Below are 17,693 nucleotides of genomic sequence, written 5' to 3' on the forward strand. Positions count from 1 at the left end.
GAACAGTGCTTTGTGAAAGAAGATACTTGGGATAGCATTATTTGTTATAGAAATAATAGTAGAAAATGATTAGTTAAGCATCCATTGGAAAGAAAATTATTTTATATGAATATATAATATAAAAATAATACTTATGCTATAATATCAAGTGAACAAAGTAAGAGTCAAAAATTATTCAACAGGGACAAAAACAATAATATGTGTGTGCTCGGTTCATTTATGCATTTGTAAATGATACATATCAGTATATATAAACAGTGGACTCCCCAGGTGGCCCTAGTGCTAAAGAACGTGCCGGCCAGTGCAGGAAATGCGGATTCCATCCCTGGATTGGAAAGATCCCCTGGGGTAGGAAATGGCAACCCACTCCAGTATTCTTGCCTGGAAAATTCCGTGGACAGAGGAGCCTGGCCGGCTATAGACCATGGGGCCACAGAGAGTCAGACACAACTGAGCGACTAAGCACACATACATATATAAACAATAAACTATATTTAAAAACAGCAAAAACCTAAGCTGCTGTTATTAGCTAAAAGTACTGGAGGGACGTCTAGCCAGTTGATAACTGTCTTCTGTTGCCACAACTCCGGTTGCTTTCTATTTTTTCTATTTTCCTGAATTTTCCCAAGTTTCTAGAGAGCAGTTTTTTATTATACAGAAGAACACACTTTTGTAAAGTACTTTTTCGTACTTTTTCCTTTTCTTTTTTTTTTAAGCAGCTCACACCAGCCAAGCTCCTGGCCAAGAGCTAGAGAGAAAGAGCGTGCTTTCTGGGGTCGGGCTCCTCTGATGGATGCTTTGCCTTTACAGGACTCCTCCTTTCTTGAAGTAGAGTCTGCATTCCTTGCACCACTTTAGGTGTTGACATACTTCTTAACAGCAGAGACTCCTTCTCTTTGCTCATCAAGAAAGCTCGTCTCCGGACTAGCAGATGAAGTTCATCTGACCTCACGGCATCCCTATGGGGTGGGCTGGTCACGATCACCTCGGTTTACCTGACAGGTGCAATTATTGCAACACAGAGAAATTGTGACTTCCACTTCCTCGTGATCTGTGCCCAGTCCTCTGACTATTTCGCCTCTCTCTTGATCTTTTTCTTCATCTGCCACGTTGCAAGGACAGGACCGTTTGGACCGGACATGGTGATGTCCATTTACTCAGACGGTTCCTTTGATGCACCCATTTCTCACCTCCTCCTCACTCCTTCATCCGCCTAGCATTTGCTGCTGCAACAGGAACTTCTTGCTAGTCTCCGCCCTGTTGCTAGTATGACTGCTGTTCCTGCGGCCCCTTCTGAAGTCTCCCTCTGCCGGCCTGCTTTGTGGGCTGCATCAGTCGGTGTCTACATGTCATGATGCTAGGTCAGCAGCCACTGAAGGGAGCTGTGAGGGTGGGGAGGGGAAGGTGGCAGCTGCCCTGACTGGACACCTGGCCCAGGGCGGCCCCTAAACATATCAGGGCACTCCCCAGCTGACTTCAGAACCAGTTGTGATGCTTCTGTCCTCAGTTCCAACAGAGGTAGAATGAACACATAGGACTGGGATCTCACAGGTCTTTTTCCACTTTAAAGATGGTAAGAGGACAGAAGCAAATGCCTCCATCTCTCCTCATTTTGATCTAACTCTCTAGCAATCCTGGTACTGAAATCACCAGATTCAAGTACTACGCAGCTCCCATGAGAACCAACAGGGGTCTCTTGGGTTAAACAGTGACGGCCCCCTCCCCTCCCCTCTCCACTCCCTGCTTCCATAAAAAGAGATGTTTTCAATTGTAAGATGCTACTATTCTAAATACGTAGATTTCAAGTAAGTGTTTTGCAAATACCTTGAGAAGACTTCAAAACTCTGCAGGATTAAACAGGTGCAGCTTCTGCCACCTGGCACAAGGAGTTACTAATAAAATATCTTCACCTCAGTAGAGGTGATGGCTCTCTAGCCATCTCACACTGTGCGGGAGCTCTTTGTCCTCTGGCTCCTGAGCAAGGTGATATAAAGATGATTATTTTTATCATTTTATTTTATTATTTTTGGTTGTGCGGGGTCTTCATTGCTGTGTGCAGGCTTTCTCTAGTTGTGTGCACTGGCTTCTCATTGTGGTAGCGTCTCTTGTCGTGGAGCACGGGTGAGTAGCTTTGGCACATGAGCTTAGTTGTCCCACAGCACATGGGATCTTGGATCAGGGATCAAACCTGTGTCTCCTGCATTGGCAGGCAGATTCTTTACCACTGGACCATCAGGGAAGTTGTATAAAGATGATTTTGTGAAACAGTTTTTAGTTCTCAGGCTACAGTCCAAAGAGTCAGCTACGACTGAGTAACTAAGCATGCACATGTTATATATCAAGAAAACCTATTATAATAAGGTGAATGGAGAAGGATAATGAAGACTCTGCTGCTTCAGGAAACATAATGTTTATCATCAGTTTCACAACCACCAACACCTCATGAAACAAACCCAATAAGCACACAGCACTTGCTTTGTCCTGTGTCTTCCTAATCGGTTGTCTTCGACTTCTTTCTGCCCTAACTGCTGCTGCTGCTAGAGTCAAACAAACAGAATTCTCTGCCCCTTCCCTGACACTGTCATCAGCACTCCCAATGACAGGATACCCGCTGCCCCTGTTCTCAGTGCTAATATGGCCAGTGTCCTGTCTCAGAGTTAGTCTTTTCTGCTCCAGAACCTCAGAATCCACTGTGATGTCCATCATCAAGGCCACATGCTGCAAACCCCAAGGTGTGTGTGCATTCTAAGTCACTGCATTCGTGTCTGACTCTTTGCAACCCTATGGACTGCAGCCCACGAGGATCCCCTGTCCATGAGATTCTCCAGGCAAGAACACTGGAGTGGGTTGCTATGCCCTCCTCCAGGATATTGACCCAGGGATCAAATTCACGTTTCCTGCATTGTGAGGCAGATTCTTTACCACCAGCTCCAACTGGGAAGCCCAATATCAAACATCAAAAGCTGCATTAGAGTGTGTCTTAGTTGCTCAGTTGTGCCCGACTCTTTGCAACCCCAAGGACTAGCCCACGAGGTTCCTCTGACCATGGGATTCTCTAGGCAAGTGTAATGGAGTGGGTTGCCATTCCCTTCTCCAGGGGATCTTCCTGACCCAGAAATCAAACCTGGGCCTCCTGCACTGCAGGTGGATTCTTTACCATCTGAGCCACCAAGGACAATCTCACATTAGAGCAGACTTAAACTAATAAATATAATACTAAAAATTTCACATTTATCTACTATCTTGCCCCGTGTAACCAAAGATATATGTATGTTTAACTAATTGTCAGAATTAGACATCAGTAATTGCCTACATTAGAAAATAGAAGTGAGCCATCCAGGAAAGAGATTGTCTCACCATCAGTTGTCTCACCATGGATATGTCTTCTCTCAAATATGGTTGTAGGATGAGTTTTAATGACCCACGATCTCATTAAAGCAAACTTCAAAACATGACTTGGAACTGATTTTTCTGTTGTAGAATTATACTGTTCCTTCTGGTGACTTATTGATGTTGTCTCCATTTTGGCTACATCGAAATCCAAAGTATTTTCCTGAACCCGACCTGTTCAAGCCTGTAAGTTGTCTCTTTCCATGTACATTGTCCTTAGATTTCCTCTTTATGCTAAGAATATGAATTCATAAATCAATTAGGGCTATTAGCATTAGGAAATCTTATTTCTCTCTAGTAACGAAAGCTATGAAGCACAGATTAGATTTGTAATATAAGTGGTATAACATTTACGAATCAGAGAAATTTTTGGAATAAGCTTCACCCACTTTAAAATAAATTTTTATCTGAAAACAGCAGGACATGGCAAAGTAAATATGCTTGATTCTGATAGAAGCCTTATTTCATGTTCTTCAGGCAATTGCTTCTGTTATTGGTTTCCATGGAATACAAAAAATAAAAATGAAGCAAATTAAAACTGTGTTCTGCTCTTTCTTAGAATTGAGGAATTACAGCACAAAATAGAATTTTAAGAGGTCATTTAGTCCACTCTCTCCCTGTAGGTGAAATTGTCAAAAATGGCATCCAGATGTATTCATTCTACACACCAAGCTTTCTCCAGCTGGGAGGGCTGTCAGTGTCTCCTTGTTAAATTTATTACCAAGGGCAATTTTATGATGGAGCCTGAGGCCTTATTATAAATATTCTTCCTCTTCTGAGGTCAATTCTATGGTTGATTTACATTATCATTTACATTTGCCACTTAACAAAATTTCTTTTTTAAACCTTTTTATTTATTAGTTCATGTTCCAAAAACATAATGGTGGCTGATATTAATAACAGGTTGGAAAAAATGACCAACAACCCTGCAACTTTATATGCAAGGATTAGCTGTACAAGATCATTTTTAGCCTAGAGAAATAAAGTTAAGCTTATTTATATAAGACTGATTTGGAAAAAAAAAAATGCTTTCTTCCCACAGGAACGCTGGAAAGAGGCAAATTTAGAGAAGCATGCTTTCTTGGACTGCTTCATGGCATTTGGGAGTGGGAAGTACCAGTGTCCTGGAAGGTCAGTGTGACAGCTGGGTCACATTTATCCAGAAAGTCTGCAGAAAGATGAGGGCTCAGAGAGGGAAAGCTTTGGCTTAATCCCTCTTTTCTTTATTATCGAAACTAAAGGAAATCTAGGAGACCACATTCTCTTTGGTTGGCCCATTGTATTATGTGATGTCTTTCTGGGAAGGTCTGCAGTGGTTTCTGATAGGAGACCTCATGAGAGTTAAATATTACAGTTGCAGCTGCCAGATGAAAGCTGGGTTTGTGTTTCAAATGCTCAGCTTTCCTAAAAGGATGATTTGAAGTGCTTTGACTTCTTTTTTAAAGATAAAGATAGTGTGCGTGTGTGCTCGGTCGTGTCCAACCGTTTGTGACCCATGGACTGTAGCCCACTGGGTTCCTCTGTCCATGAATTTTTCCAGGAAAGAATACCGGAGTATTCCTTCTCCGGGGGATTTCCTGCCCCAGGGATTGAACCGAGTCTCCCGCATCTTTTGTACTGGCAGGCAGAGTCTTTATGACTGAACCACCTGGGAAGCCAAAGATAAAGATAGAAGTATCAGTATTTCTTGATATGTCCATAATAGTGTTATGATGGACATTTGCTAGGGTTAGAGGACATCTTTAACTTGGAGCATCACAGCAACTTATTAGGTGGTTTTTGTTTATTGAATTAGCTTGGTTCTGTAATAGCCTGCCTTTGATGTCTTTTAGAGTTAAATTAATATGGTACCTAGGCTGACTGTTCAATGTGATGCCCTGTTCTAGTGCAAGTTACTTACTGTTTATTGAAGTAGAAGCCTGTTTGAACATCTCACCTATAGCAGGCCCTGTACTAAGCGTTAGGATCAGAGCATGGAGAAAGATAGACATGGTCCCTGACCTTTGAAAACGTACAGCCTACATCGAATAAATACCATTTCCTCATTGGAGATGGTTGTATTGGAGAAATGTAGATACCTGTTTAGAACAAAATCTCACTCAGTGAACATACAAATCCTTTAAAAATTCTGTATTCGAAATATTGTAGTTTTAACTTAAGACACTCATCTTCATTGTTTGAACATAATTAAACCAATCCATATTTGTGATTATAACTTGCTCAACAGATCCATTCAACTCCTCCTTTGTTATATGTTTTATAATACCAACTTGCTTTTTGTTGTAGTTCAGTCAGTAAAGAATCTGCCTGCAATGCAGGAGACCCAGGTTTGATTCCTGGGTAGGGAAGATTCCCTGGAGAAAGGAATGGCAACCCACTCCAGTATTCATGCCTGGAGAATCTCATGGACAGACGAGCCTGGCAGGCTAGAGTCCATGGGTCGCAAGAGTTGGACACAACTTAACAACTAAACCATCACCACCACCACCAAAACGGTTATAATTAGCCTTGGCCAACCATGGAAATTCTGTCTTCCTTCCTAGAAGTTGTTCTAGAAGCTGAGGGGTAGGTAAGCAGATTGGTGCCTGGTGTTTCCCTGGAGACAACTGTTCATCCTTGACCTAAATTGGTCAATCAGATTGAAGGGAGAGATGATTTTCTTCTATGCATAGGAGAGAGGCCCCCTCTGTCCTCTCCCACTAGAAGTGAACAAGCAAGCAGGTAGTGCCGGTTGTTGCTAAGAGCACGTTCAAGAGAAATAAGCTTTAGGATGGTGTGGAGTGTATGGACACAGAGGAGAATTATGGGAAAAGCCTGGTCTGTGACATGTCACTGTATCATCAGTATTGAGGAGCTACTCTACTTACTGTTGTGATAGATAATAAATATTTTTATCTTTATAAATAATATATATTACATGTAATATATATGTGATAAATGTTCACCGTTTTTTAAGGCAGTTTGAGTTGGAGGTTTCATTGATTAGACCTGAAAGCATGCCCACATGCCCACCAACAAAACTCCAAAGTTGAACATTATAATTGAGTGTCAGATACTGTAAGGGAATAGTATAACAAACAAAAACAATAATAACTACAAAACTCCATGAAGCTCATCCTTCCTCTAATATTAGTTTTACTTTAGAAAAGCAGTTCTTAAACCAATAACATATTTATTATTTTTGTCATCTACTAATATCAACGTTGTAAGAGTAAGTCTTTTAAAAACATTGGCTAATGCTTTTTTCAGTCTCTTTATATATATTCCTGCTGCTGCTGCTGCTGCTAAGTTGCTTCAGTCGTGTCCGACCCCATAGACGGCAGCCCACCAGGCTCCCCCGTCCCTGGGATTCTCCAGGCAAGAACACTGGAGTGGGTTGCCATTTCCTTCTCCAATGCATGAAAGTGAAAAGTGAAAGTGAAGTTGCTCAGTCATGTCTGACTTTTTGTGAACCCATGGACTGCAGCCTACCAGGCTCCTCTGTCCATGGAATTTTCCAAGCAAGAGTACTGGAGTGGGTTGCCATTGCCTTCTCCCATATATATATATATATTCCTAGTTGTGCCTAAAGATTTTATCATAAGCATCTTTAATTGAGCAACAAGTCGTTTAAACCAAGGACTGAAATGCTTTCCATGCAGCATATAGTGCGGGCCGATGATCAAGGATTAACTGATGACTGTGGTTTCTAAGAGAGGCTATTACAATCTTACTGTGATATCTTTTGAAGCTGGCAGACATTTGGTTGAGTTTGATAGCAATAGGTCCAATAGTGGGGCCATCACATTTCAGCTCAATCAATACTATATTTTTTATGCAGAAACTATACATTTTTCAATGCACTGGGCTCATACTGTATGTTCTGCAGTGGGTGCTGCAGAAGCTTTGGGCAAGAGTAAGACATATTCTCAGTCCTCAGGAGATGACATCTGGAGAAGGTGAGGAGAATATCATATCACGTTCACAAATAACTGCAAGGAACACAGGATGAGAGATGGCCAAGTGTCATGCTCTGAAGATTCAAGGGAGAGTGTATCTGATCAGGGTGATCTTAGACAGTTTTCTGGCAGAAAAGCCTTTGAAGAGTTAGATGAACTTTTGGACAGAAGAAGCAGTAAGCAAAGGGTTATTTGGTCAAGGGTATGTGGCTTAGGGGTTATGGTTTTACTATTACTGGGGCCAGTAGTGACTAGTAGGGACTAGAAGACAGATTGAAGAAGAACATTGGTCCAATGATGTATTACAAAGATTTGGGTAGAGCAGACTCGTGTGGGGCATGCCTTATGTTATAAGGTCATGCTAACATTCCATCTCAGAGACATGAAGTGGTGGAATCTATCAGATTTGGAAAATAATTAGAAATGGTGATCAGCTGAGAGGGAGGATTTGAGGAGGATGGTGGCTTTGAATCTATGTGGCTGGAAGAGATGGTAGAAATAGAGAAATTAGGAACAGGAGCAGTTTGGAGGACAAGATATTAGGTTTTCCTTTGAAAACTTTTGAGTGCAAAGTGTGGCAACATATGTATCGTATAACTGAAATCTGTAGGCTGAATATGAATGTTGAATAAATATGACTTAATTTTTAAAAACCAACTTGGTTTATTTAGTTTTCTATTAAGTTACTATTTTTAATAGCCGTAATTTTTCTGTTACTTATTTTAAACAGCCAACCCATAAAACATTAAAAAAAAAAAAGCAAACAAAAACCAGAAAATTGTTCATGAAGGCAAATGACTTCATTTGGACAGCGTGTGCTAAGAAAGATCTTTGCACTAGAAATGTAATCCCACAAAACCTTAGTATAATCCCTAGAAAATGCACCTATTCTTAGTTTGTATGCCTCGAGCCAGTTTATTTTCTCATGTACCAAATACTCAGTGAGTCAGAGAAATTTGCCTGTGAACTAGCTGATGATCAAAGTTTGTCAAGAAACACTGCGGGCTTGCAGCTGTCACCCCTTGGTGTTTAGGCCACCAAGCCAGAAGAACCCCTCTCCGAAGTGAACACTGAGTAAGAACTTGAAGCTGCCATCAGCCGCCAACCAAAAAGCAGAATGGAAGAACTAGAGTTCCTCCTTGAAAGACAGGAGTTCAGAAAATATATTTAGAGGATGAACCCCTGGTGAGACACATTTCTGCAGTGAAGGGAATTCTTCCCAAATAAATCTCCAGCTGGAGAAGTTGAGTGATTTTGCAGAAAAACAAACAGGAGAAAACACATGAACTACTGGACTGTACCAGCCATAGTAGCCTACAAAATGAAGAATGGACATTTTCCTATTGAACTGTGAATTTCAATGGAGGAGTAGGATGGGGGATTTCCAGTGTTAAGTGGGTGTCTCTGAGAGTCGATGATCTTAGCAGAAAGGGATGTGCCTGCCATACCCACCCCTTGGAATGCACATCAAAGCCAACAGTCCTGTTTGCCCTTGGTGCCCATCCCTGCAAGAGGATCCCAGTGGGCTGTGTCATTGTGCTAATTGATATGGGTTAAATTCCAGTGTAAAACACTAGCTCTGATCTTTGGCAAGAATACCCTTCCCCCCTTACAAAGGCATGCTTGGATAAGAAAAGGGGGTAATAAGAGGAAGGCTGCAGTACTTGAGACATGGAAATGAAGCATGGACTTCTCAGGAAGAGAAATTGTGATTTCTACTTTTTGTGTGTATTTGGGTTTTTCATGTATCCTAGGGCAGGCAGTCCTAGGTCACAAAGTCATGGATTTATCTTGAATTACTAACGAAAATCACATCAATATTGGAAAATTAATTCAAACATAGGTCCAGCTGATAGTAGATTAGATTCCTGGGTCGGGAAGTTCCCCTGGAGAAGGGATAGGCAACCCACTTCAGTATTCTTGGGCTTCCCTGGTGGCTCAGACAGTAAAGAATCCACCTGCAATGCAGGAGACCTGGGTTCAATCCCTGGGTTGGGAAGATCCCCTGGAGGAGGGCATGGCAACCCTCTCCAGTATTCTTGCCTGGAGAATTCCCATGGACAGAGGAGCCTGGGGCTACAGTTCATGGGATTGCCGAGAGTCAGACACAACTGAGTGACTGAGCACATTGCTGTTATCTCTTGGGCACCTAGTATTCATATGACTATCCTTCATTCAATAAATAGTCATCAGTTGTATGCTATATGTCTCGGTAGAGTTCCAGGAGTTACCTTGGAAAACAAAATAATGGACAAAGTCCCTTTTCTCAAGGAGTTTATAGTCTAACTCAAGACACCTCAAGACACTAGAGAGATTCAAAGACACACAGCATTCCTAAATTGCTTATAATGCAGTTGGAGAGATGAGACATAGCAACATGAAAAACTTACTTAACAGCATAAGATGGCATTAGAGAAATGCCAGGTGATTCATCTATATCCTAAATGCCATAGGAGTTCAGAGGAAGGAGCATTGAAAAAGGCTCTGTGGACTAGATGAGAATAATCAATAAAATGCACAAAAGAAAGCATATCTGCCTGAAAGGGAGTGGTATCAAATGCTGAGGGGAAAAAAAAGCTAAGCGCTCGTAGGAATGTAATGTGCCTATAAATTTGTGGTAGCAAGGCAGCTCTCTATTTGTGGTTTGTGAAGCTCTGAGTACAGTTGTTTCTACGTGTTTATTATATTAATGATAATGAAATTTGTGTGTGTGGTGGGGGAATTCCCTGATAGCTCAGTTGGTAAAGAATCCAGCTGCAATGGGAAGACCAGGGTTTCATCCCTGGGTTGGGAAAATCCCTGGAGAAGGGAAAGGCTACCCACTCTAGTATTCTGGCCTGGAGAATTTCATGGATGATATAGTCCATGGGGTTGCAATATGACTGAGCGACTTTCACTTTAATGTAATTTTAATAATTGTGCCTCATTCAGTAAAATATCTTTGGGCAATCTTGCATTTGAGAAGCACTATAAGTAGCTTTCCCCCTTTTCATGCTTCAGTTCAGTTCAGTTCAGTCGCTCAGTCGTGTCCAACTCTTTGCAACCCCATGAATCGCAGCACGCCAGGCCTCCCTGTCCATCACCATCTCCCAGAGTTCACTCAGATTCACGTCCATCGAGTCAGTGATGCCATCCAGCCATCTCATCCTCTGTCGTCTCCTTCTCCTCCTGCCCCCAATCCCTCCCAGCATCAGAGTCTTTTCCAACGAGTCAACTCTTCACATGAGGTGGCCAAAGTACTGGAGTTTCAGCTTTAGCATCATTCCCTCCAAAGAAATCCCAGGGCTGATCTCCTGCAGAATGGACTGGTTGGATCTCCTTGCAGTCCAAGGGACTCTCAAGAGTCTTCTCCAACACCACAGTTCAAAAGCATCAATTCTTCGGCACTCAGCCTTCTTCACAGTCCAACTCTCACATCCATACATGACTACTGGAAAAACCAGAGCCTTGACTAGATGGACCTTAGTTGGCAAAGTAATGTCTCTGCTTTTGAATATGCTATCTAGGTTGGTCATAACTTTTCTTCCAAGGAGTAAGTGTCTTTTAATTTCATGGCTGCAGTCACCATCTGCAGTGATTTTGGAGCACAAAAAATAGAGTCTGACACTGTTTCCACTGTTTCCCCATCTATTTCCCATGAAGTGATGGGACCAGATGCCATGATCTTCGTTTTCTGAATGTTGAGCTTTAAGCCAACTTTTTCACTCTCCTCTTTCACTTTCATCAAGAGGCTTTTTAGTTCCTCTTCACTTTCTGCCATAAGGGTGGCGTCATCTGCATATCTGAGGTTATTGATATTTCTCCCAGCAATCTTGATTTCAGCTTGTGCTTCTTCCAGTCCAGCGTTTCTCATGATGTACTCTGCATAGAAGTTAAATAAGCAGGGTGACAATATACAGCCTTGATGTACTCCTTTTCCTATTTGGAACCAGTCTGTTGTTCCATGTCCAGTTCTAACTGTTGCTTCCTGACCTGCATACAGATTTCTCAAGAGGCAGGTCAGGTGGTCTGGTATTCCCATCTCTTTCAGAATTTTCCACAGTTTATTGTGATCCACACAGTCAAAGGCTTTGGCATAGTCAATAAAGCAGAAATAGATGTTTTTCTGGAACTCTCTTGCCTTTTCGATGATCCGGCGGATGTTGGCAATTTTATCTCTGGTTCCTCTGCCTTTTCTAAAACCAGCTTGAACGTCAGGAAGTTCACGGTTCACATATTGTTGAAGCCTGGCTTGGAGAATTTTGAGCATTACTTTACTAGCGTGTGAGATGAGTGCAATTGTTCGGTAGCTTGAGCATTCTTTGGCATTGCCTTTCTTTGGGATTGGAATGAAAACTGACCTTTTCCAGTCCTGTGGCCACTGCTGAGTTTTCCAAATTTTCATGCTTAGAGGATGCCTTTTTTTGTTCGATCGCTCAGTCATGTCCGACTTTTTGCAGCCCCATGAATTGCAGCAGGCCAGGCTTCCCTGTTCTTCACCATCTCCTGGAGCTTGCTCAAACTCATGTCCATTGAATTGGTGATGCTGTCTAACTATCTTGGACTTCCCTGGTAGCTTAGAGGGGAAAGCGTCTGCCTGCAATGTGGGAGACCAGGGTTCGATCCCTGGGTCGGGAACATCCCCTGGAGAAGGAAATGACAACCCACTCCAGTACTCTTGCTTAAATCCCATGAACAGGAGGAGCCTGGTAGGCTACAGTCCATGGGGTCGCAAAGAGTCACACATGACTGAGTGACTTCACTTTCACTTTCTAACCATCTTGTTCTCTGTCATCCCCTTCTCCTGCCTTTAATCTTTCCCAGCATCAGAAAGTGAAAGAAAGACCCAGCATCAGGGTCTTTTTCATTGAGTCAGCTCTTCACATCAGGTGGCCAAAATATTGGAGCTTCAGCTTCAGCATCAGTCCTTTCAGTGACTATTCAGGACTGATTTCCTTTAGGATGGACTGGTTTGTTCTCTTTGCAGTCCAGGGGATTCCCAAGAGTATTCTCCAATACCACAGTTCAAAAACATCAATTCTTTGGTGCTTAGCTTTCTTTATAGTGTAACTCTCACATCCATACATGACTGCTGGAAAAACTATAGCTTTGACTAGATGGACCTTTGTTGACACAGTAATGTCTCTCTTTTTAATATGCTGTCTAGATTGGTCATAACTTTTCTTCCAAAGAGCAAGCGTCTTTTAATTTCATTGCTGCAGTCACCATCTGCAGTGATTTTGGAGCCCAAGAAAATAAAGTCTGACACTATTTCCCCATCTATTTGCCATGAAGTGATGGGACCGGATGCCATGATCTTCATTTTCTGAATGTTGAGTTTTAAGCCAACTTTTTTACTCTCCTCTTTCACTTCCATCAAGAGGCTCTTTAGTTGCTCTTTGCTTTCTGGCATAGGGGTGGTGTCATCTGCATGTCTGAGGTTATTGATATTTCTCCCGGCAGTCTCGATTCCAGCTTGTGCTTCTTCCAGCCCAGCGTTTCTCATGATGTACTCTGCATATAAGTTAAATAAGCAGGGTGACAATCTACAGCCTTGATGCTGATATACTCCTTCCCCTATTTGGAACCAGTCCGTTGTTCTATATCTGGTTCTAACTCTTGCTTCTTGACTTCTTAGAGGATAGCCAATTGCTTTTGAGGAGTGGGGAACCCCAGTCGCTCTGGATTTCATAAGAAGTTGCAAATTCAACTCATTCTGGGGAATTTGTTACATAAACAAATGCATCCTCTCCACTCCAGTTGGCAAATGGAACTGAATGAGCTGCATTCTCTTTATGCTTGTTTCCATTTTCACTGTGTCTGTGCATGTGTCCTGGAGGAGATGGGGAAAGGCCGGGAGTGGGAAGAGCGGATGTGGTTACCTGCAAGACTGAGCGAGGCGGCCAGGTCCCTTATTAACTTCCAGCCACGCCTCTCTCTCTCCTTTCTGCTTTACTGAAGAGCACTGACTCACTCGAAGGGGCACAGAAACCATTGGCAAAATTGCAGTCATTACTTCCCCAACCATTTCATTCTGACACTTCTATGTGGCTAAGATTTAAGTCTCTCAAGAACAGAAGCAGCAAACGCCAGAGTGATTTTTGATACTTAAGCCAAAGTGCTTCCAAAATAAAACATGCTCTTGTGTTCATTTCTGCTCCAAAAATGCCAGCAAAGACCCTCTTTTACTTTTGTTTACCAAATAGATTGCTGGCCCCTCCGTGGTGCACAGAACACCTGCATAGGATTTGTATCTGTTGGAAAGAATGAAAGGCCACTTGGGCCGGATATCTCCCCATCACTTTTTTTCCCCCGTGGGTTTTCTCCCCTCATTAAACTGAACTGCTGCTCTTTAGTAAGTTTGGTCACTCTCTTGTTCAGAAAGAAGTTTTAATTCCTAGGGAAAGAGGACTGGAATTAGAGCTATGCTATATCACAATATTGCCCATGAGTTTTTTTTTTAGTTTAACTTTTACTTTATATTGATGTATGCTTGATTTACAATGTTGTGTTAATTTCAGGCTTCAGCGCAGTGGTTCAGTTATACTTATATCCATTCTTTATCTCCCCATCATTGACTATCTCCTTCTCGCTTGCTAATTGCCCTAGTTTTCCTAGATTTTCCAGCATCCTAGATTCATGGGATGCTGGGGTGCTTTTTCCAACCCCAGCTCCGTAGTAATGAAGCACTGTTCCCTAAACCGATCCACACATCCCTTCCCTTTGCCCTGCCTCCCCTCCCATAGTGATTGATTTTAGTCTTGCCTTGTGTTTTAAGTGATACAGTTAGCTACCAAGTGAAAGTTTCTATTGAGACTTCTGGGTCAGAAATAATCATTCCCTGTAGGATGTGAATAAAGAAGCACTTGGCCCCAGAAACTGTCAGCAGCTATTTTGAAACTGCAGAAGCAGGATGAAGCTGGTACCATAGAGCAGGGCAGCAGAGGCGAACTGGCTCCATGGTTACGTCATTGAACTGTTAGAGTGATCTCTGCCCGAGGCCAGCACCAGCTCTAGATTTTTTAGGTGCATAAAGTGATACAATCCCTTCCATACAGAAACCAGCCTGTTGTGGCTTATTCTGTCACTTGTAACCAAAAGCATCCTGTGAGTGAAAGTCACTCGGTCATGTCTGACTCTTTGTGACCCCGTGGACCATACTATCATATAGTCCGTGGAATTTCTCCAGGCCAGAATGCTGGATTGGGTAGCCTTTCCAACCCAGGGATTGAACCCAGGTCTCCCACATTGTAGGCAGATTCTCCCACATTGCAGCCACAAGAGAAGCTCCAAAAGCATTCTAAGTAATGTATAATTTCCTTAAGAGCAAAAGCTTTCTTTCAAGATCTATTTAACTCCATGGCATATCATATTAACATATACTAACCACATGAGTTAGTAGCTTTCTAAATAGCTTGGCCTTCTTAGGGGATTGAGTTTCATTTAAGGTGGTTATATCACTAAAGAAAATAAAAACAAATGTCACTTCTTAACTTTTTCCTGGAGGGTCTGGAATTTAAGCTATAGCACAAGATCATTTCTATTTGGTGAATAGTTCATCTTAATGAAGTCAGTAGTATTCTGTTGCCCTTTTGTTGAATAAGAACATTTAGAAAGAGGTATCAAATGTCTAGCTCACAGCTCCTACGTATAAGAGTTTTTCTTCTAGGAAGATCACTGTTAAAATAATCCTGGCTGCAGCTCTGAAAACCAGTGGCCTCAGAGACTGTACTCCCACTAGGATCTGATTCTCATCTCCCCAATGAAATATAAAACAGTGTCTCAAGTCAAGAAGCTCTGAGGTCCTCTGCTTTCTCTCCTCCTTTCCCCCATTTAAATATGTCCCATTCCCTTCTCTTCTGTTTTTCACGTTTTCTTCTTTTCCTTCTCTTCCAGTTTACCCTAATCCGATTCTTCTCATTTTATTCTGGATTTATTTCGCCTTATTTAATATCACCATCTGTCTGCTCACTCTTCCAGATTTTGCCCACGCCATCATTCCCAATCAAAAGTTTGGTACCCCAGGCATAATGTTTCCTGTGTAGCTGAGGTATGCTTGGTCATTTTAATTTTATGTGCTAAAACTAAAAGATTTGATAGACTACAGCTTTTTTAAAAAATTTATTTATTTATTTTAATTAGAGGCTAATTACTTTACAATATTGTAGTGGTTTTTGCCATCCATCGACATGAATCAGCCACGGGTGCACATGTGTTGCCCATCTAGAACCCCCCTCCTGTCTCCCTTCCCATCCCATCCCCCAGGGTAAACTACAGCTTCCGACATATTTTCCCCTTTCTGCTTGATCATGTTCCTCTGATAATATGTTCCCCACACCACTAGTAGTAACATTATGTGGAAACTTGTAAAAAGTACCAATTGGGTGACCCATCCCCAGATATACTAAGAGACATGGGGGATGGGTCCAGTGACGTGGATTTGAACAGCCTTCCGTGTGACTCCGATGCATGCTGAAGTGTGAGAAACCCTGGTCTAGATAAATTTTCCTCCTGTCACCAAATGGTTTTCATTTTCCTATAAGATTTCTTAAAGGGAATGAGGGTGTGGGAAAAGTACTTCCCCTTTAACTTGACCAGTCCTGCTTCAATGAAGGATGCCTGTGAAAGTATGTCTGTATGCTGCCTTCTCTGAATTCCAGGGCAAGATCATTCTATTTTCATAAGCTGCAGCTGGTAGCAACTTGGAATATACTTCAGAGCCCCTGCTCCTGGCAACAGTGGCAGTTTTCCAGCCCATGCTGGCACTGCCCACAATGACTTCTAGTAGGATAAAAAGAGAGATTTTCTTTTAAAAAGGAAGAGAGGGATTCAGTCTCTTGATTTTGAGATCCACAATGAAAATGACTTACTGCTATCCCTAGCGTTCCTTCTGTGCTTCTTGTTCCTCTTCTGTGTATCACTGATTTCCTAGACACTCGGCTCCTAGAGTCACCCTTCACCCCTCTCTCTTTTCATTCTGCCGCGTTCACTCCCACCTCCTAACCTAGGTCATCTTGCCCCAGGAGATGTCATGGTTTTCTTATCCTCCTCCCCATTATCTCTTCTTTCAATCTGTCTTACTCACCACATACAGATGAATTTTCCTTAAATAATCATGTCTAAGTTGTTACTTTCTTGTTGAAACTGGGCATCACTGCCTACTGGCCAAACCCATCAGCCTAGAACTCCAGCCTCTTCGGAATCTGACACAGATACATCTTTCTGAACATCTAGGAACGCCCACCCTCGACAGTCTACCAGCCCATTCCTCCTCTGACTCTTGCTCTCTCCTGGGACTGGAATGCCCCACTCAACATGGGTACTTATCAAAGCCTGTCCTTCTCTCCAGGACTAGCTCAAGCATCTCCTCCACATGAAGTTGATCACTCCAGGCCACAGTGCTTGCTCCAGTCCCCAGATCTCCATAGCCCTTTTGCCTCCACCTTTATCTCACGTTGTCACCTTTCCCATCTCTCCACGTGCATTACTAGCAATGTGATCTTTGAGTCTGGGTTTTGTAGAGCTTTGTGTGCTCAATGTTTGTGTAGGTCTCCTTGAGCATTTATTTACAAATGGAGAGAACACGCAAGTACTCGGTATTTAAGGAATTTTCAACATGTTTATATTTTAATGATATGTAATGTTGTTCTTGCAAGTGTAAAAAATAAATCTGTTATAAATAATATGCCTCATTACTTTCACTGTTTTGACATTAGAAGTATTAAGAAAACATTCCTAGCATGAGCATAGCTCAACTTGCTTCTGAAGAGCTTTTGTAAAAATATGGATTTATGAAGCTCTCTTTCTTTGGAGTAAAAGCCTTTAATGTCACAGGTATGTGTATGTTAGTCCCCAATATTTTAGACATCAAAACAAAATTCAGGGTAAAGGCTTGTAAACACAAATTGCTTTTTGCCATTTCAAAAAAAAATTAACTTTGTTTTAGTGAATAACTGAGGTAGTAATTCTGCTAGAATATCCAAATATTTGGAGAAAATAAGAGTTTTAGCACATATTATTTTATTACCTGTTTTAGTAACTCATCTTTTTCTTTAGAATATCAGAATGTTTAGAAATGATGGCAAATATGATATTAATATTTATACTATTTCAATACCTAATACTAATTTAATCACTGAACTAGCTTACCCCTCAATAACAAAAGAAGAAAAATTTTAAAGCCTCCCTAATGCACACAATATCAGTTGGTCAAAAACCTAAATTATAGTTTTACCCTAAGGAAATTCAGTTTTATGATTTTTAAGAACATCACAGAGACTAAAATTAGTTCAGGAAATGCTTACAGGTTCCAGTGGAAAACTATCTTAATGAACTAATAAACGTTACTTCTATTTCTAATCAAAATATACATAGTGTTTCTAAAAT

At 41.7% G+C, this 17,693-nt stretch overlaps 1 protein-coding gene across 1 annotated transcript in view; it reads left to right on the forward strand.

The window, feature by feature from the left end:
- LOC120870051 (24-hydroxycholesterol 7-alpha-hydroxylase) overlaps positions 1-17,693 on the forward strand; it is an 85,943-nt gene that overhangs the window by 57,340 nt on the left and 10,910 nt on the right. The window contains exons 9-10 of the mRNA XM_040249527.1: positions 3,481-3,576; positions 4,433-4,521. Coding sequence (XP_040105461.1) covers positions 3,481-3,576; positions 4,433-4,521 — 185 coding nt within the window. The remainder of the gene's footprint in view (positions 1-3,480; positions 3,577-4,432; positions 4,522-17,693) is intronic.

Source organism: Oryx dammah, unplaced genomic scaffold (assembly GCF_014754425.2).
Source record: "Oryx dammah isolate SB20612 unplaced genomic scaffold, SCBI_Odam_1.1 HiC_scaffold_11, whole genome shotgun sequence".
Lineage (NCBI taxonomy): Eukaryota > Metazoa > Chordata > Mammalia > Artiodactyla > Bovidae > Oryx > Oryx dammah.